General features: G+C 38.3%; 1 protein-coding gene across 1 annotated transcript in view; it reads left to right on the top strand.

Annotated features, from left to right (window-relative positions):
* The window catches only part of RTN4R (reticulon 4 receptor), a 267680-nt gene extending 247885 nt beyond the window's left edge, over window positions 1-19795 (top strand). The window contains exon 3 of the mRNA XM_089686658.1: window positions 17862-19795. Within this exon, the coding sequence (XP_089542784.1) occupies window positions 17862-19267 (1406 nt within the window). The 3' untranslated portion in view covers window positions 19268-19795. The remainder of the gene's footprint in view (window positions 1-17861) is intronic.
* The last annotated feature ends 1012 nt before the right edge of the window (window positions 19796-20807 follow it).

The raw sequence follows: 20807 nt of genomic DNA, 5'->3' as shown, positions 1-20807 counted from the left end.
CCGGTGCAAAGGCAAGCTCACAATTTCTGTTTTCTAAAGGCACAGACAGAGACACTGACAGACATACATACAGCACCTTCTGTACTGTGTGATCATTATCATAATTACATAAGCACAGTGAGATGATTCCTGTTAGCTCCCATTTACACTTGTGTTTAAGGGACATTAAAAATGTATGGCTGAGCCACTTTACCATCCCCCAACCACTCCCCATTTTGCTGCAAAGGCACTGCCACCGTAGTAAGGCAACAGCGGTGGGGTGTTGTGTAAAACCCCTTGCAGCATAATGGGGAGTGATTGAGGGCACAGTAAAGTGTGGCTTAGCTGTCCCTCAAACACAAGTGTAAATAAGAACAGGAAGCATCTCATTTAGTGTGTGTAAGTCTGACAGGTTGATTGTCAGGTGTCAATGATCCAATAGCTGTGCAGCCTCCAGATCGCTTACACCCCCCCCACCCCCCGTGCTCTGCCATGCTTCCCTGCACTCCCAAAAGTAGACCTTGGGACCTGGATGGTGGGTGCCACCAGTAGAAGGAAGGGAGTTCAGCAAACACCTTTTCACTGATCTCCCTTTCCTATTAATGATCCAGAAGCAGCGTGTAAAACATCACTTTAGTCCTGGTGTCACTGTCCCAGATAGGATTTGATGATGTTGGCCAGAGACCAAGTCGTCTCCTGCAAACTTCAGGCAATCCGTAAAGAAGAGGTATCCAGCCAATGAGCTGCTGTACAAGCCGTGCTTCCTTCCAGTTCTCCAGTCAGTTTCCATACGGAGCTAATGTTGGGAAGGATTAGCTCTGTGTGGAGTTTTGTTTTGAATTTTTATTTGAAGCTTTTTTTCTTTTTTTTTTGGAGGGGGGGTGCAATTAGGTGGTCTTGCCTAGGATGCAAAATAGTCTAGCGCCAGCCCTGACCAGCACACAGAGGAGAGGAGGTGGTAACAGTGGCTAGATGATGTTGGGGACTGGCTGAGAAGGGGACCTTGGCAGGTAGGACATCTTTTTTCTTCTAGAGGACTCTTTGCAGACACAGTGGCTTCATGGCTGCATTCAGGGGCTAACTCTGCTGGCTGCCCACTCAGTGTCTGAAGCAGCCTGCAAACATAGTAGCCCATTTACAGGCTGACTTTTTGCTCAGTGTCATCAGGACAATGATTGGTCTTTTGCAGTCATAGTAATATCTAGAGGCTTGTGTGATTGTGAGTGATGGTGCTCGCCATTCTTAACAACAAAATGACAGCAATACAAGCTACCAGTTATTACTCTGCCTGCAAAAGATCAATCACCGCCCTGATAACACTGAGCTCCTGGCTCCTGCAGACAGACAGCAAAATCCTGCATGAAAAATAGAAAATTTGATTAGAAGAGCATTTCTCTATAAAAAGATGCTCAGTGCTGTGCTGTAACTCTCTAATAGGAAGACTTGTAAATTGGGCTTCTGCCAGGGGTGAAAATTAAACCAGTAGAAACATAGAACAATAATTAATTTTCTTACTAAATGAAGGCTTGGATCAGAACAGTGCCAAATGATCCATGCATTAGGTCCCCTGGGGGATTGCATAAGGATTTAAAAATGTTACCAATACTTCTTTAGGTGTATGTAAACAGTAAAATCAATCGTCTTTAATTTGCTCCCCACTGGTCTGTTAAATGTATAATTTAAATATGTATGTTATATATGTTCAATAAGTGCATAAAAAATACCTGTGATCCTGCCAGAAATTGTGTGAGCTGACAATGTCCTGTGTTCCCTGTTTACGGTGACTGTTGTTCCCAGCTATCTCTCTCAACTACCTCAAGACCACTTTCCCGAAGGAGAGGGGGTGTTCTGTGGTACTAACATGCACCCTGTCCAAGGGTGGTAACAGTATTCCTCCATAGACACCTTTCAAGTTTTTCTACTCTTCTGAGCAGGGGCGGACTGACCATTGGGAAACTCGGGCACTGCCCGAGGGCCCGGGGTCAGTAGGGGGCCCCATGAGATGCCCCTGGTACCTTTTTCATAGGCTTTTTTGAGTTTGGGCAAGGACACAGGGGCCCCATGATCCCCTATTGCCCGGGGGCCCAATAAGTTGTCAGCCCGCCCCTGCTTCTGAGCTATAGTCATATGAAAAAGTAAGTACATAGAAATTGTTGATCTTTTCAACATATTTGGACAGGCAACATTAAATTTTCATCCAAACAGTACCTTCAGATAAGGGTGATATACTGTAACACATGATACGTAAAATTTAAATGGTCAATAATTTCCTTACCATCTACACTCTGCTATTTAAGAGTTGTATCATCCATGAAATATTAGGGGGTAATAATATCTACTTCATTTTGGGTATTCATTTCAAGACAATATTGCACCACTGTTGTCTAGATTTTAAGATTAAAGTAAAACTTGGAGTAAGCTATCTCTTTCTTTGGTAGGCCATGTTAACTTACTCAAGATGATTTGGATGCCCCTACTATATTTTTTATATAATTCCCCTGTTTGGATACCTTTACCGATTTTTATTAAGATCAATAGCATATTCGGGGATTTAATTTGGATAAAGAAGGCCCCCCTTTATAATTAGAGACACTACAATATCCCATTGATGCTGGAGGATTAGCAGTACCTAACCCTATATTTTGTGTGGCTCAATTGCAGTCCCTTGGTGGGAAACAGAGAGACCTCCCAGGGCTGCTTGCCAACTGTTTTCCCATATGTTTAAGGGGATGGCCACCATTGCATGTCCTGGAAGGGGCATTGAGGGGTGTTTCATAAACTGCCATGCCTACAATAGCGTTAATGTGCAAGGTGTGGGAGGATACTAAGAAAATGATTGGAATCTCTAATTCCACTGAATATACTATAATATGGAGAAATGATAAGCTTCCTGAACAAGGGTTTTCCATATTAGTACAACATTATGATAATGGAACGCTCAAAACGTTTGAGCAATTGAGGATAGAGTTTTTTTACATCAAAGGTGGTTTTATTAGTTTCTTCAACTTCGTCATGCGTTTCTAGCTCAATTCTCTTCTACAGTAGTGCTTTTTTTCCCCCACCCTGATGCTGGACAGAATAGTTCAAGCAACATCAACTAAGGGACTCTTTTCGGACATCTATTCAGATTTATTAAAGACCTTTTTATTGAAGTTCCTGGTTCTGTGTAAAGCAGGATGGGAACAGGATATTGGGTCCATTTCAGAGGAAATCTGGGGGAAGATTCTTCAGTCTCTCCCTTTGGTGTCTCTTTCTTCATCACACAGATTAACACAGATTTTTATTCTCCATGGGGTGTATAGAACCCCTGAATTTCTCCACACCAGAGGTCTTAAGTCTGACCCAGCTTGTGCTAAACGTGGTAATTTTGGTACTCTAATACATCTTTTGTGGTGGTGTCCTAAACTCCAGAGATACTGGGAGGAGGTGGTTGTAACGCTTAATGGGCTTTTGGATGTGAATATTCCTGTTGAACCACTCACTTGTTTATTGGGCTATGTAGATTCTTTGTTATACATGCCCCTGATGGTGACTACTATTCTGCGGGCACTTTTTGTGGCCCACAGACAAATTGCCCTTAGGTGGACCTCCCAATATCCGCCTACGTTATCTACCTGGATTTTTTATCTCAACAAGCTTATCTCCTTTGAAAAACATACATTATTTTTTAAGAAATTCAATGAGTAATGAGTAGGTTTATTATGTATTTTTAATTTTTTTTTTTTTGTTTCAGACACTGGTGTCTACGCTTGGGGAAATACGATATTTTTGTTCCCATATACATTATGTTTCAATTATTAGTTATAGATATGGTCATTTTATGGCTGTAGCTCTCCATTAATATATTATTATGTTTTAAAGATGTTATGATAGTTGGGTGGGATATTTCCTCTCCTTTTTTTGTCATTTTCTTTTTGTTTTCTTTTGTTTGTTTTTTGTTTTGTTTTGTAAAGCCCTGCGTGGTGAGTATTGCATGTATGGTTTGTTGGTGTTTGTTTTTTATGATGAAAGGAGAAAAAATAGATTAAAAAAAAGAAGATATGATTGGGTTGGTTGGCCTGTTTTGTGGTCCCAGTTGCCCCTAGTGGCCCTTCTGTTTATGTGAGCTGCCTGCCCGGTGTAAATGCACATTACACCACCAACTTTATATCATCTTGTAGAAATAGATTAATTCTGGGTAGAAATGCACAGATTTTAGGGAGCAGACTTTCACCTCTTAGTTCCAGGAGTCAATCTCAGACAAACTAACTTACTATAAATGAGAAAGCCAATATGCATATTTCATAGTTAAACCTACTGAACTCTAACAGTTTAAAGGAGAACTCCAATCTATTTTTATATGCAAATTTTTGATAAGAAGACTTTGTTGTCTAGCAGCTGCTATTGATATTTGGTTATCTTTACACCCTTCTATGCTTTATTCTTGCATATATTGTTCTATGTAACTTTTGAATAAATAAAGGTGTTAAAACATAAAGTAAGGAAAGAGGGGGAAGAAAAAGCAGAAAACAATTAAATGGTATATTCATTCTCAGAATCTTAAGTAATGAAATAGCAGATTCGTCAAGTGAAAAAAATAAAACTGACCATTCATGGATCAAAATTTGTTTGCTTCTACAGAGACATGCCAAATTTCAATCCATGTATGTGCTAGCTGGTTGTACATAAGTCGATCTATTGATCAACTTGTGTACAACCAGCCTGTTGGGTTTTTTGCAAACAATCAGTGCCACCGGCTACAGCTGACAACACTTATTATTGTATTCTGCCAGCCTGGAATGCTTATCGCTAGAAAAATACATCAGCTCAGCAAGAGTGGTTCACTGGTTTATTTTTTTTTTCATTCAACTCACTTGTTAAATGAGAAAAAAATTAATCATGTAAGGCCTGCCTAAGTATTTACCACCACTTCAATCCTATGAAATTGTATCAGGTCTCCCAGGTTAGGTGGTAAAGATTAGAGCTCCCTTGGCGAGTAGTCAAGTGGAACCTGTTCTATTTAAACCTTTCTGGTGTTCTTTTTATTATTGATGTTTGTGGTATCATGACATGGTCAAACAAGCTCTCTAAGGCCCTCAGAAAGAAAGTTGTGGATGCCAATAAGTCTGGCAAGGAATTTAAAAAGGTTCCCAAATTATTTGAAACCAATCATTTCACTATAAACAAAAATATCCTCCTAGTGGAGTAGATTTCCAATGACTGCTAACATGTCCAGGCTTTGCTGGCTCATCAAAGTTAACCCAAGAGATGACTATTTGATGCTGAAAATATCTCCAAGACTCATTACAGGATCTGTAGATAACTATTACAACAGTTGGTGTCAAAGTGTATGCATCTACACTTAGGAAAAGATTGCACCAATTTTCACCTGATTAAAAGGTGTGCCAGAAAAAGTCTTTGATGTCCAAAAGGAACATAAGAGCAAAACTACAGTATCCCATTGAATGCTAGAACAATATGTTGTGGAATGATAAACCAAATATAGAGTTGTTTGGCCACAGTAACAGTAGACATGTTTGAGGCAAACCGAAGACAGCATCTCAGGAGGAGAACTTCTTAGCACATGTGACGCATGGTAGTGGAAATATTATGGTTTGGGATTTCCTTGCTGCTTTAGGGACTGGGAAGCTTGCCATTATCAAGTCAACTGTGAATTCTGTATCGTATCTAAAAGGTAAAGTGGAAATGGATCTTTCAACATAATAGTGATCCGAAGCACACTTGAAAATTCACAAAAAAGGCTCAAAAAGATGAAATTAAAGGCACGGTAACATTACTACATGCACCTTGTGTTTCCACCTGCATAAGACTTGCATTGACCAGGTAGTTTCATGATGTAATTTGTTGCCTTGTACACACAGCATATAATAGAGGAAATCTTTAACATTCCTCTGTCAGCAATTTCAATTTGGGTCAGTATGGCACTGCACAGGTTAATGTATGGCCTATGTCTGTAGTGTGAGACCTGACACTTTCTGGGAAGAAAACTATATATCCCACAATCCCTGTGTCTGTTGGTTTAGTGTTTGTATGCCTGGTTGAGAACTGCACAGTTATTAGGTCTCACATAGGCACAAGCAGGCAAAGCATTCACAGACACACAGGGACTTACGTTTTCCACAGTACTCTTTTACATCTATTGGAATTTTAAATAAACGATTGCAAAGACTAATTGTCTTTGTGTTTTTAATGAAAGTGTTACTAAACAGTAAAATCAGTCTGTATATGCAGTAAAGCATGTTTGTTATACTCACTGTGGAACCTAAGGGGTTAATCCTCTGCATTCTGTAAAAAGGCAGTTTGATCCTGACTTCTCTGATCCTCCTCTTCTTCCAATGTCCCCCTCTTAGCTCCTGATAAGACATATTGTGTGGAGTCACTCTGCACATGCACAGTCTGGTGTGTATTGCTAGAGAGGTTTTTTTTTTTTCGTGTCACTGACATCCCCAGTGACACCAATACAGTGATCAGTGCTAATAAAAAGCACTGACACTGTACTATTGGCACTGGGCAGGAAAGGGTTAACATCAGGGGCGATCAAAGGGTTAACTGTGTGTTGTTTTACTGTGTGAGTTATGTATGCTTTACACTGTAAGCACACTGCTTTGTATGGCTGTGTTATGAAGAGCCATACAAAGCAGAGTGCAGCAGCTAACAGGGGAGAGATCTGTATTGTTTACATACAGGTCTCTCCCCCGTCGGTAATACTCAGAGATCGCCAGGTGCCAGCTGGGAATCACCGGTGATTGACAGTCGGCACGGGTAGGGCCCCCTACCCGGAACTGCAAAATCACGTATATATACTTGATTTTGCAAACCTGTGCTGCCCTGTAGCAGTATTTCTGCTATAGGGCAGCACAAAAGCGGTTGATGTAAGGGACACCAATGACAATGGTTTTTTAAAAGGCATTGTGGATTTTCTAGAGAAAGTAGTTTATTGATAGTAGTAGCTTTTCCTTTGTGACAATTTCTAATTGAACACAACAATTGGTGATAAGTCCTTCCTCTCACTCCTTAGCCGTGTATGTAATTTTGGTTTGGTTATACAGGCTATGCATATATTTTCTAATTTGTTAAGTGGGTGCACACTAAGTATTGTTTAAAGTGATTCTGAAGGTTAATTTTGTATTTTTTTGTTTTTTTGTAAAATAACAAACATGTCTATATTTACCTATTGTATGCAGTGGTTTTGCACAGAGCAGGCCGGATCCTCCTCTTCTCGGGTCCCCCACAGGCTTTCCTGGCACCTCCTGTCTGTAGGGTGCCCCCACAGCAAGCAGCTTGCTATGGGGCACCCGCTGCTCTGTGTGTCCATTCACACGCGTGGCTGCGGCTTGGCACCGCCCACTCTCTTTCCTCACTGGCTGACTGGGTATGATTGACAGCAGCGGAAGCCAATGGCTCCCACTTGCTGTCTCGGCCAATGAGGAGGCAGAGACCCGGGACAGGCGAGGCTGTCCTTCACATCGCTGGATCTCAATGTGGCTCAGGTAAGTATTAGGGGGGCTGGGGGGAGCTGCTGCACACAGAAGATTTTTTATCTTCATGCATAGAATGCTTGAAGGTAAAAAACCTTCAGCCTTTACAACCACTTTAAGTATTTTGCTTACAGCTATTTTTTTACCTATCACAGTACTCCCCACTAACAATGCCTTTGCTTTGCTTTTCTCTACAGAAAGATGGCACCATTTTGTTCTAGCATCATCCAGGGTCACTTTGGTTGAGCTGGTTCAACTAAATCCTGGTGCCTGTGCAATTCACAAATGCCCAACACAAATCAGTCTCTGCTGTAGTCTTTCAACTTGTGCCTTCCTACAAAGTTACGATGTTGCAGTCTGGGGAAAGGGAAACTAATGCAGGCCATACATGGGTTGAATTTAGAATGATTTTTCGTCCGAAAATCGAAAACATTGTTTGCTTGGTAATCAGATGGTGCCATCAATGATTTCGAAAATGGGCCGACCAAGTCATAAAGTTCACCCCATATAACAGGGGAAACTTCTGTTCCTTCCAGGTCACAGCTCATGCGCATATTCTTTTCGGAAAAAACGATCGTACGATTTGACCATCATTGAGTCGAAAATCGGTCGTTTTTCACGAATTTTCCAACATGCTCGATCACCGAAAAGGGGAGGAACCACGAAAATCAGCCGGTACCATTGACCCACTAACAGAGCAAAAATCACCCGATTGTTCTTAGGTCCGATTTTCACCAAAAAAGTGGTTGAATTTTGACCCATGTATGGCCGGCATAAGGCTATGTTTACACCTATGCAGGTTGCGTTTGAGCCGTTTCTGCATTCCATTTTGTGTTGCATTTTTGTGTAGGGCGGGTTTAATTTTTTGCTATTTTTCTTATTGCTAGGCAGATTTAAAACGCAAAATGCCTCAAAAATGTGGCAAAAACACATTAAAAATGCAGCAAAAACGCAATACATGATTTTCTGCAGCGTTTCCATTGAAGTCCATAGAAACAAAAACGCAACTTTTTGCGTTAAAAAAGTCCCTTACCCTTTGCAAAAAACGCTCCAGGGGAAAACTCGGAGATGTGAACCTGTCCCATAGAAAATCATGTTAAATGGACTGTACTGTATTTATAGGTAAAGTTGGTCCAGGGAATATCTGATTGCCTCTCGGGGGATCAGGAAGGAATTTTTGTCCCTGCAGGAGCAAATTGGATCGTGCTTTGCTGGGGTTTTTGCCTTCCTCTGGATTAACTGTGAGTGTAGAATTATAACTTTTTTTTTTCTATGGTTGAACTGGATGGACTTTTGTCTTTTTTCAGCCAGACTAACTGTGTTTCTGCAAAATGCTGCAGCAGGGGTGGACTGACCATTTGGAAACTCGGGCACTGCCCGAGGGCCCGGGGTCAGTAGGGGGCCCCATGAGATGCCCCTGGTACCTTTTTCATAGGCTTTTTTGAGTTTGGGCAAGGACACAGGGGCCCGATGATCCCCTATTGCCCGGGGGCCCCATGAGTTGTCAGTCCACCCCTTAGTTGTGAACCTAGGGTAAGGGATTGCTTACTCCTGCCTGGAGCAGAGAGACATGTTAAGGGCATCATTTGTATGGTCACTTGACTGAAGCTCAGGGACTGCATTTAATGATAAAAGGAGGCATTTTTTGGGAAAGGATAGTGTTTCTGTAGTTTTTGGCATATCAAAAATGTATTCACGCAGACTAGTAAGGTTACTGAAAAATCCATTTTAAGGTTAGACTGGTAAGCACATGAAAACGTGACTAGTGTGCCACCTGCTGGCAGGAAAATGTACAATGAAACAATTATGTGAAATATTAGATATTCATTTAAGAAATGTAAAATGAATGTTACTTTTTAATTTTTTTTTCTTTAACTTAATAAAAAATACATATAAAATGCTAGATATTTCCCTCAAGAATGTAGGATGTTTGTATAGAACAAACTGCTGTTTCCCCTATCTTCATGATATTACTACTTAGGTCTATAAACCATATATCACTATAGAGTCTGTATTGTTATTTATCACTTGTGTTGATTTCTGCCTTGGAGAAATGTGTGCAAGATAAACATGTTTTAAGAAGGAAAGACGGATCATTTCTCCCTCAGTGATCGATTGCCTCCTAATGTAGAGAGACCCTGCTGAACCTGCAAAGATAATACCTTGTTCCTTTTACAAGGTTTAAACTAGAGAGAGAAAAAAAGAAGGAGCCCATAGAAAATGTAGGTCAGGACCAAAGATTGTAACACAGGATGTGAGCTGGTGCTCAGGGGATACTGGTATAGAGATAATTGGGAAAATAAAGTTGCAGCAGGTTTCATTTTTGTTCAGAAAAAAAAAGATGTACCAGCATATCTCACAACATTGAGTTTTCACAGTAGTCAGGGGCAATACGACTGCAGCCTGCTTCGGTATTTGCTGACACTTTATAATGTGTACATAACCAGAAAGATTTGTCTGAAGACTTAGATACATTAACAGCTATATCATTTATTTATGTGATTTTATTCCTTTGTGATGCACATCTATTACCAATGCATTCAATGAGAAAACTATTTTCTTTATGTTTTTATATGTTTAGTATATTGTGTAGGATTATTCTTAAAACAGAAAACATTTTTTATTGATCTGTCGTATTCTATATCTTAACTGATGTGCCTAATTTTACGGGATTGGTCTGCATCAGTCAGTCTTCATATATCGGGCATTACATCTGGGTCCAGATTACAAACCTATTACAACATCGTTGAAATCTACAGTATTATTCCTATTTTTGCATACTACTATGATAAGGGCTAGTATAACTACATTCTACATCTAAAATATAGTCATGTGAAAAACTAAGTACACTCCATGGAAATGTTTGACTTTTTCTACATATTTGAACAAACAGTAGTTCTTTATTCAAACACTGCCTAAAACGGTGATATACTTAAAGTGGAGCTCCACCCAAAAGGGGAAATTCGGCTTTAAGCTCCCCATTAAGGATTGGCACCTGTGGGGGGCGGGGGGGAGCAGGTACCCGAATTTGGCAGGTACCCACTCCCACTTCCGGTCCGATCGCCTAGGAAGGTGTCCTCCCTCCCTGTAGTCTTTTGGGACAGGATAAGGATCTGTATTTTCAGCCATGGGACTCAAAATCTCATTGAACTCAACTGAACATAACTGTCACTTTTTTTTAAATAAGGACCCAGAAGACTACAGGACCATTCATGAAGCGCAACGCTACTTGCGCATGCACAGTGGGTACCTGGCTGTGAAGCCGCAAGCTCTCACAGCCGGGTGCTCACACTGAAGATGCCGGCCTCCTGGAATCCAGGACGGCCGGTGAAACGGGCTGCGGGGGACACACAGTGGGACCGAGGGACAGGTAAGTGGCTGTTTTTTAAAAGTCAGCAGCTACAGTTTTTGTAGCTGGTGACTTTTATTTTTTGACAGAGTGAGTGGAACTCCGCTTTAAAGTGTTACTAAACCCAGGACCCTGCATTCACTATATCTGGTCTCCCAAAGTACACAGAATGTGGAAATACAATTATTTTACTAAATATAAACTGCTAAATACCTTTTCTCATCAGCGGTTAGAGCAGTCTTATGGCTTTTATCGGTGTTCAGCCAAGCACTAGCTAAAGCTTGTAGGAGTTTTCTTTCTGCTCTAGGAGGATGCAAAACCCCTGATCTCCATCTGGGCAGTGCTGACTGGCCCTGTGCTGATCACATGTACTCGCCCAAGAAAAAAAAAGCCTCTCCAGCAATACACACCAAACTGAGCATGTGCAAATTCAGTCTGTCTTATCAGGAGATAAGAGCTGGTTGCTTAAACAAGGGGAGGAACAGAGCAATCAGGATCAAATGGCCTTTTTACACAATGCAGAGGATTAACCCCTTAGGTTCAACAGTGAGTATAACAAGCATGCTTTACTGCATATACAGACTGATTTTACTGTTGTGGGTTTAGTAATCCTTTAATATAAACCGTGATGGTGGCAAAACAACAAAATGGCAGTCATTCTGCAGTTCAAAGTGTGTAATGGAGATAGACCCCTCCAGTAACATGAGTACATCTCCCACTCTTCATAGAGGCTGACTGACAGTGTAGTCTCAATGCTGGAAATTTTACACACGGATAAGAATCTTTATTTTCAGCAGTGTGACTGTAATTTTCAAAATTCATTTTACACAAGGATAAGGATCTGTATTTTCAGCCATGGGACTCAAAATCTCATTGAACTCAACTGAACATAACTGTCACTTTTTTAAATAAGGACCATTTCCTGGTGTTTATCCTTGTGAACTGAGCTTCCATGTTATTCCTTTTAAGTATTTTGCAGCAAAAATCCCCTCCTGTTATGTGACTATATCCTTTGTAGTGTTTCCAGCTTCTAGCCTTGAAATAGAAGCAGACTAGCATAAACATGTGACTTTATGTTAGAAGATATGTTTATGGTACTTTCACAAATTTTTAAAAATATTTAATTTTTATAAATGGATAAATGCATGTACCAGAATTTCCTCTGCCGAACAGTGTATTCTAGTGCTATTACCTCTGCTTTAAAGTGATTGTAAACCCTCACCTTGTAAAACAGCCCATTACGTTTAAAATAGTTTAACAAGCAAAACATTTGTGTATAGATATAAAAAAATAGACAAAAAAGTATAAATACATTTTCCCTTTTTTTATAAGTGATCACATTCCCTCTGTATTCAGCTGCATAAGAGGAGAAGGTCAGCTAGAGAACTGACCATGATGTGTACTCCAGCCTGGTGTGGTCAGTTTTTAATAGGAAAGCAAAGGGATTGACTGTCAGGAACACCAGGGATTTCACACAAAGGAAGTTATACAAAAGGAACTTTTTCATACAAGTACATGGTACAGCAGCCACATATCAGAAATACGAAATACTGGAATTACATATTCTTTAAATTGAAAACTAAACCTTTGTATGAATAACATCTGCATATTATTAGGTTAGAAAGAATCAAAATGACTTGACCTGCAGCACATGTAAGTGGTTTATCCATATAAGTGCACATTTCAGTATTGTGCATGATACTTTTTTATTATATGCACTAACAATTAAAATTCAGGACATGCTTTTGGGGTCTACCCAGTTCTTTTTGGTCCAAGCAGTACTGGACCCCTGGAAACATTTCCTACAAAATGAAATGTTGAAGTCAATAAAAAGGATCACATACATTATTCAACTTTGCTGGTATACCTGTACCCATATGGAAGAAAAATATATTTGAAATATATTTTAAAAATATTCTTCCCAAATATATTGACATATATTTGAAATGCTACAATTTTGCCCACATTCAATATATTTCAATATATATATATATATATATATATATATATATACTGCATGTTGAAATTCATTTTTATTACAAGATATATGAAAAATATTTTTAAAAATACATTTCAAATATACTGTATGTCTTTAAAAATACAAATCTAGTGGAATGCATTTACAAATATATGTAAAAAAAATGTTAAAATTACTTTTTTATATGTTAAATAAAAATCTGAAGAATATATTTAAAAAATATATATTTTCAAAAATATTTTTCATATATTTTGTAATAGAAGAAACACATCTCAACATGCAGTATATATATATATATATATATATATATATATATATATTGAAATATATTGAATATGGCTAAAATTGTAGCATTTCAAAAATATGTCAATATATTTAGGAAGAATTTTTCAAAAGTATATTTCAAAAATATTTTTCTTCCATATGGGTAAGTACACTGATACAGCTATAATTACCTATGCAGAATGGAAGATACTGTCTATAGTTACATGAAGAAGCAGTTGGCTATTTGGATTATAAGGAAAACACAGGTCAACGGGAACAATTTCTCTTGGACTTTGAAGAAGGGTGTAGCCCCTCAAAAGCTTGACAAATGGACTGTTAATACTAAAATAAACCTGCAGCATCAAACACAGGCAGAGGTGGTAGATGGAGTCCTTTATGATACTGTGCGGCCCTTGTCAAAGAGTACCCTTACACTCTATCTGGTCATAGCAATTGCAATGCTCACCAGAATCCACATTTAACATGTGTATGAAGCATTAGCAGATTTGATATGTGTATGAAGAATTAATTTGGTGCAAAGAGGACTGTTTCTAGCAAAAGAGGAAGAATTTATCCCAGGCAATGTGAGACAATGGTATTATCACTATGCCTCTTGGATCCTGAACTGTATCCTGCTTTTGAAAATAGTGAGAAAACATCAGGAACAGTACCACCACTCTGTTTTTTTCTGTCTCCACACCACTCATTGTCCCCATGTTTGGAGCTGGTATAGTAGGATGAGATATTAAACAAATTGGCCAATGAAAATAATTTCTTGAATATAATGGTAAAGGCACATTTTATCAGAAAATTTGTTCATATTTCAGTTAGTGTGTTGACCCTTTAGTAGCCACTCCTGTCTGGACCTAGAGTTTTGAATGCAAGAAAACATTGTTAAACCCATCACCTGACTATATATAAAATTAGCTAGCGGAGGCCCTCTTTATATACACCAGCATACAGTTTCTCGGAAGATACTAGATTAGCATCCCATTTTTGGCAGCCATTTTTTTCTTAATTCATATGCATTCCTTTTTCCAAAGGTCCTTGGTCTGGTTGTGTGGCATCACAAGTCCACTTCCTCCTTGTCTGACATCATTGATCCTAATTTTCCTAAAGACTAAAAACATGGCACTGTTTCCTGGAACATTCTCCTGTAAACCCTGGTGCAGTGGTGTATTTTGGTTTTGTGCTGCCCTGGGCAACAAAAAAATTGGAGTCCCCCCCACCCCAGGGGAGAGAGCCTGGCATCAACCAACACCACCAATCTTACCCTCAACTTCCCCCCCCCCACCGTGGAGAGAGCCTGACTTTGACCAACAAACATTACCCCCAACCCCCACCTGAGAGAGCCTTCCACTAACATACAACCACCTCCACCCCCCCTTCCCAGGAAGAGAAAAAGACACTCGCCTTCACAGCTCCAGATATCCCTGGAAACAAGAGTCAGACTCTGCATACACCATCAAGCAGCCTGCAGTCTCTTTCAGATCCCACCTGGTCCATGTGCGGCATGTGCCCTTTCTTCCTGTGTGCTGCCCCCCGAAAATTGCCGCCCTAAGCAAATGCCTTGTTTGCCTTGTGGTAAATACGCCCCTGCCCTAGTGGCTTGATGACGCAGCCCAGAGAGCATTTTCTTGATGTCCTGGGCTCACAGAAAGTGGGTTGAATGATGCTGAGCATCATTCAACCTGGACTAGGGCCTGTACTGGAAGCAGAGCAGTAAGTCTGATGGGTACATCATCTAGGAGAAAGTGACTATTGCATTTTGAGCTGCAATTCTTTTCACTACTGCAGAGCAGTTGAGTTTTAATTTTTGCATTTTTTAAATTAAAACTGCAGTTTAGCTTTAGCAGTGTGAAAAACTTTGAAAGGTAAACACACTGCTGAAAAATCTATTAGAGACCCATAAGCTGTGTTTTACCTGCATTAATAATTGTATATTGTGATAATTGCATAATCACAATTTTCTGTTCACAAACATAAATTTCACAAAGGTGTGGATCTGTTATTGTTTCACTTGAAATGGATCTTACTTAGTGAGAGGCTCTATTTTATCTTATTTTATTGACATTTTCTGCTCTTCCTACTAGACACCTTATTGAATCTCACAGTTATATCATTCGTTAAAGATATTTATTATATTATTTATATATTATTATTTATTGTAAGAAGTGAAAACCTGTACAACTGCAGTAATCATTTTTTTAATTCCCTAGAGTATTAATGTCTGAAAACTGGTAGTAAAGTGATGTGTTTTACTTTAGCCATTCAATTTGTTGTGAGAAACACATTTTTTTAACAGTTTTCATAGCTCCATTAGTTTAGTAGTGCATTGCTAGTCTGAGGCTGACTAGCTCTGGATGAAATTGCAAGCATGTTACATACATACATACATACATACATACAGTAGATAACTCAAATATCTTGCTGTACCACAACAAAAAGAGATCTCAATGTGGCAAGTTTTACTGACAAGGTAAAAAAAGGGTACATTTTTGGATTTTAAAACTAGAGAAAAGAGGATTAGAACAAAAGTTGTGATGTTGCCCCTATTTACATATCATATTCTTTGTTTCATTTTTTCCAGAGAATAAAGGATGAAAAGAGATTAGTAACCATGGGCTGATTCTACACTTACACATCTATTTTTCTTTTTCCCAGTTTTAATAGTATTACTACAATTAAAATATTTTTGAGTATTATTGGCATTATAGAATGTAATGAGAATACAGAACAGTCCAAGTTACCCACAAAATAAGCAATAGTCATAAAGCAAACAATAAAAAAGGCATTCCAATTTTGGAAAGGGAAGGCCAATGAGATAACCATCAACCAGAGCATTCTCTGCAAAAAAAAAAAAATTACATGTTCTCTGTGTGTTTGTATTGGTTTGATGTTAAAAACAATACTTGTAAGATAAGTAGCTTCTGTCTAAATTTCCAGTTGAATGCAGTTGTTTGTATCACTGCTGTGTTAGGTATATTACATTGTAGTTTACTCTGAATGTAGAACTATGACCTCCAATTACAAAAAGAAAGTGCTGCTTACTGTCATACCTTTGCAAATTCTCACAAGTACCTTATGATCCTGGCATTAAAGTCGACCTTATGTAGCTTCCTGTGACTGGATGATATTGCTACTGCACTGATCCTGAATACAGATCAGTGTTGTCAACTTCATGTAGGCTGGACTACAGTAGGATGAGAAGATGTTGCAAGGGCATGGTTATCAGCACTGTTGTTGATTCAATCTCTGCTAAACTGGCCGATATTCTATCCATCTATGGCTGGATTAAGGCATGGTCTAATGGTATAAATGGTATTTTAACATTTTAAGCCACTGCAAAATATGATTCTAGGAGCATCTCCATAAATGTTTCTGATTAATCCATTATTCTGATCATCTCCTCTGTATAAAGCACTTATGGTCTTAAATTTTCCACTGTGCCCAATTGATAATGTTCAAATTCCGCTTGCTGTCATGTAGGACATGTGAAGACAATTTTAATGCTGTGTATACTTAACCTCTTCCCATCAGGCCCATGCCGATAAACAGCCGGATGGGAGCACTGCCGATGTGGGGTGACGTTTCTAAACATCCCCTGCATTCATTGCTTGTGCGCACCCCCTGGGAGCGCGCAACACCGTGATCTGTGCCCACTGTGTCCACAGATCAACACAGATCACTGTACGGAACCTCTGTGTGAGGTCCAGATTCAAGTGATCACTGATTGGCCAATCAGTGATCACATGAACAGTAGCAAACAAGATGTCACTTCCTGACATCATTGTTTACTACTTGTGAAATCTGTGAATGATCACAGAGGTCACATGGTACAAGGCTATTCACAACAGCCAATCACAGCTCTAACAGTATTTCTCAATGGCTGCAGGAATGCAGCCAGTGAGAAAGAAAAATTATTGTTTTTACAGCCGTTGTGGGTATAAAAGCAATCAGTGTAAAAAAAAAAAAAAAATTCATCACCCCCTACAAGTAGTACTATGGTGACACTGTACTGCTAGGGTGAGAGTATGTAAAAAAAAACAAAAATAAAATAAAAATGTGAAATAAAATTTGAAAAATTCTAATATTTTTCTTTGTAAACTAATTTGGGTTTTTTTTTTTTTTTTTAAATAAAAAAAATAGCTGAACACATTTTGGCCAAAATTTATGCAGAAAGATTATTTATTTGCAAAATTTTATAAGAAAAACACTTTTTTTTCAAAATTTTTGGTCTTTTTCATTTATATAGCAAAAAAATAAAAAATCCCAGTAGTTATTATAGAGCCCGAAAAGAAAGTTTTATTTGTCTCAAAAAATGCTAAAAATTTCATATGGGTATAGTGTTGCATGCCCGCCAATTGGCATTCAAAGTGCAATTGCACTGAAAGCTGAAAATTGGCCTGGACTGGAAGGGGGTGAAAGTGTCCGGACTTGAAGTGGTTAAACATTGGTTAGTTAATTATTGACATGCCAATAATCAAATTACATTTTCTGGTAGGGCACAGCAACAATTTTAAATGCCTTTAAATATACTGTATATCAAACAAATACAAAGCTAAACAAAAAATATAAGATTGATTATTTTACTGTTTTATTCAGGACTAGATACTTTATGTAGCAGAGGTAAAGTGACCCTTTTAACCAAGTAGTAAATGATATTCTGAAAATACCTAAAAACCTTTGCACTACTCAAGAATGCACAATAATATAGTAACTTAATTTGCAAATGCTATCATAATCTATATAGAAGTATGAACAATAGATTAAGATTAAGTACATTAACACATTTCTATCATTTCTTTTCCAGGCGCTAAGCTGCTCTTACTCATTACTTGCTGCATAATCTACATATTTAAAGTGGAATGTTGCCCGGAATCCTGCCTATGCTACAATGAACCGAAAATCACCTTCAGTTGTTCACAGCAAAGACTGACTGCCATCCCTTTATACATTCCAACACAGACTCAGCGTATTTTTCTTCACAATAACAAAATAACATTTGTAAGGGCAACTAGCTTCACCTCCTGCCAGAACCTTACTATTCTATGGATCCATTCAAACAATATCAGTCATATAGAGTCTGGAGCACTTTATGGATTAACAAAACTGGAAGAACTAGACATGAGTGACAACTATAACCTCAGATCTGTCGCTCCGCTCACATTTCGAGGTCTTGTTCACTTACATACTTTACACCTCAATCGCTGTGGTCTGCAGGACTTACCTCTTGGAATCTTCCAAGGCCTTTTCTCTTTGCAGTACCTCTATCTTCATGATAACAACCTTTATTTCTTGCATGATGAAACATTTGTGGATCTGGGGAACCTCACTTACTTATTTCTTCATGGTAACAAACTCAGTACCCTATCTGAAAATGTATTTAGTGGCCTCATAAATTTAGACAGATTACTGGTTCATCAAAACAGGCTGGATTATGTCCATCGCAGAACTTTTCATGATCTTAAGAAAGTAACAACTCTCTACTTGTTTAGTAACAACTTAACCATTCTCAAGGGAGAAATACTGTCACCTTTAGTCTCCCTTCAATATCTACGTTTAAATGCAAACCAGTGGATCTGTGACTGCAGAGCTAAATCCCTGTGGAACTGGTTGAAAGCATTCAAAGGCTCATCATCAGAGCTGGAGTGTTATGTTCCACCAAACCTTGCTGGGAAGGACCTTAAAAAACTAGTCATCACAGATCTTGATGGATGTGCCAATACTTCTTTCCATCAAATGAGAACAGGCCTATTTGGAGTCAAGGGCGAAGAGATTGCAGACAGCTGCTGTCAACCTCCAGTCGATAAATCCCTAATTACTGGAACAAATGCTAAGTCTGGCCCATCTTCTCATACGAGCAGAGTCTTGCCAAATATCCCAGTCAAAGACAAAGAAAATATTTCAAAGACAAAAATCATTGGTAATGCTGACCCTAAAAAAAACAAAACATATAAGCCTATTAATTACTCCCCTTTTGGAACATTCACAAGCAAAGTAGATAACTCTTTAACTAAGTTGAATCAAAATAATGTTTTTGATTCAGTTGAACCTTCCACCGTCCCAAACAAAAAGAGGATTCCCTGCTCAAAAAAAGTTAAGTCAAAATCACAGTGTCGAATGTACCAACCGGGAACCAACTCTGGATTACCGAATTTGCACACCATGGATCTTCTATATGTAACTCTGATTTTCATCCACCAGATGCACTTTTAAGCTCTCTATCACACTTTCTCTCTTTCTCTCTCTCTCTATATATATATAAATATTTTTGGTTTAAGGCAGTTTCAAAGAAAGACTATGAGTGACCTTAATAAATCGTTGCTACTATATACAAAAATGTGCATAAACAAATAGCTTCACAAAAGGTAATTGGTTATTTTTTTATGGTTGTGTACTTAAGAGTGCAGAAAGTGCAAAAATATTGCTTTATTCCTCATATATTTAAGGATATGTTCCTTTAAAGATTGAAAAGAAATGCTAAACCTGAATGTTTAGCCTTTATTTGTATTTAAAGTTGTACTTAAAAATGATTCAAAATGTACATTGCAAAGAAAATGCTGTTGTCTGCTCTGTTTATGACTTAGAGTTTATTGTAATTATTTCTGTCATTATGTTACTGGGTAGTATTTGTTGAAGAATGCTATCCATTTACTTAAACATTCTCCATGTATACACATATAGATATGCATTTTATTTTAACTGTGCCGAATTAAGTAAAAAATAAATCTGTTCTTTTTTTTCTGTGCCAAGTTTTATTTCAGTATAAAAAGGACATTGTTTTAATTTGAGGAGTCCTTGACACTTCTAAATATATTAGAATTGCACCTATATTTATTTTCCCTGTGGTGGGGAAGCAGCTAAAAATGTTGGGGTCCTATCGCTGGTTTTCAGTTCTCCTGGTTTTGAATGTAATAATTTAAAGAAAAAGGAAAAATGAAGAAAGGCCTTTAGCAGTCAGTTACTTTCCTAATTTCATCTAAACTGTTTGACTGGCTAACTTTCAATTTATTTTTCTTCAAGTGTTTTAAATTTGGGGTATGTGACACAAAGTTAGGGTAGTTTCTGAAATAAACAATCAACATGCATTGCAGCTTCCTGTTAAATGTCCAGAAAAGATACATTTTTGCCAGTGCAATATAATTGTATAGCTATCCATTTTTTTCACTGCAATACATGCAGTACATGCAGGGAATCCTGGTCCAATCTGGAAATATGAACCCAAATAAACATCAGAAAACTGCTAAAATTTGGGGGAACTAGTGTTCAATCTCAAACCAAAAACAATCATTACAAAAACAGTATTATAAAAAATTACAAATTCTAACAGGTCTATTTATAAAACATTCATTGCACAAATGTCATAAGCATGCATCAAGGCTGCACAAATGTTCCCCTGTATTTTCTCTGATACTAAAACTTCCTATGATCATCAGCTCCATCTAGTGACCAAATGCAGTCTGTTTTTGGATTGAGGTATTGTAGAAAAATGTACCACATTTTGATCATTAGATGGAGATGAAAATCATAGGTCAGCTGACACTTGTCCAACAAATATTTTATAAACACTCCCCTAAATGTACCTAATGCACATCTTTTGGGCCATTAAATACAAGTATTGCTCCAATTTTGTTAATAATATGTTGCATTCACCTTGCAATCAATTTTGACTAAATTACAAAATAGCTCACACGTCCCCAAAACAGCAGAGGTAAGGCTCTGTTCTTCTCTTCATCGGCCTTGTTGACTCCTCTGT

The sequence above is a fragment of the Staurois parvus genome, unplaced genomic scaffold, assembly GCF_062004578.1.
Source record: "Staurois parvus isolate SC_StPar_1 unplaced genomic scaffold, SC_StPar_1.0 ptg000404l, whole genome shotgun sequence".
In the NCBI taxonomy this organism is placed as follows: Eukaryota; Metazoa; Chordata; class Amphibia; order Anura; family Ranidae; genus Staurois; species Staurois parvus.
The sequence above is the reverse complement of the archived record's forward strand: the minus strand, read 5'-3'. Positions and strand labels throughout refer to the sequence as shown.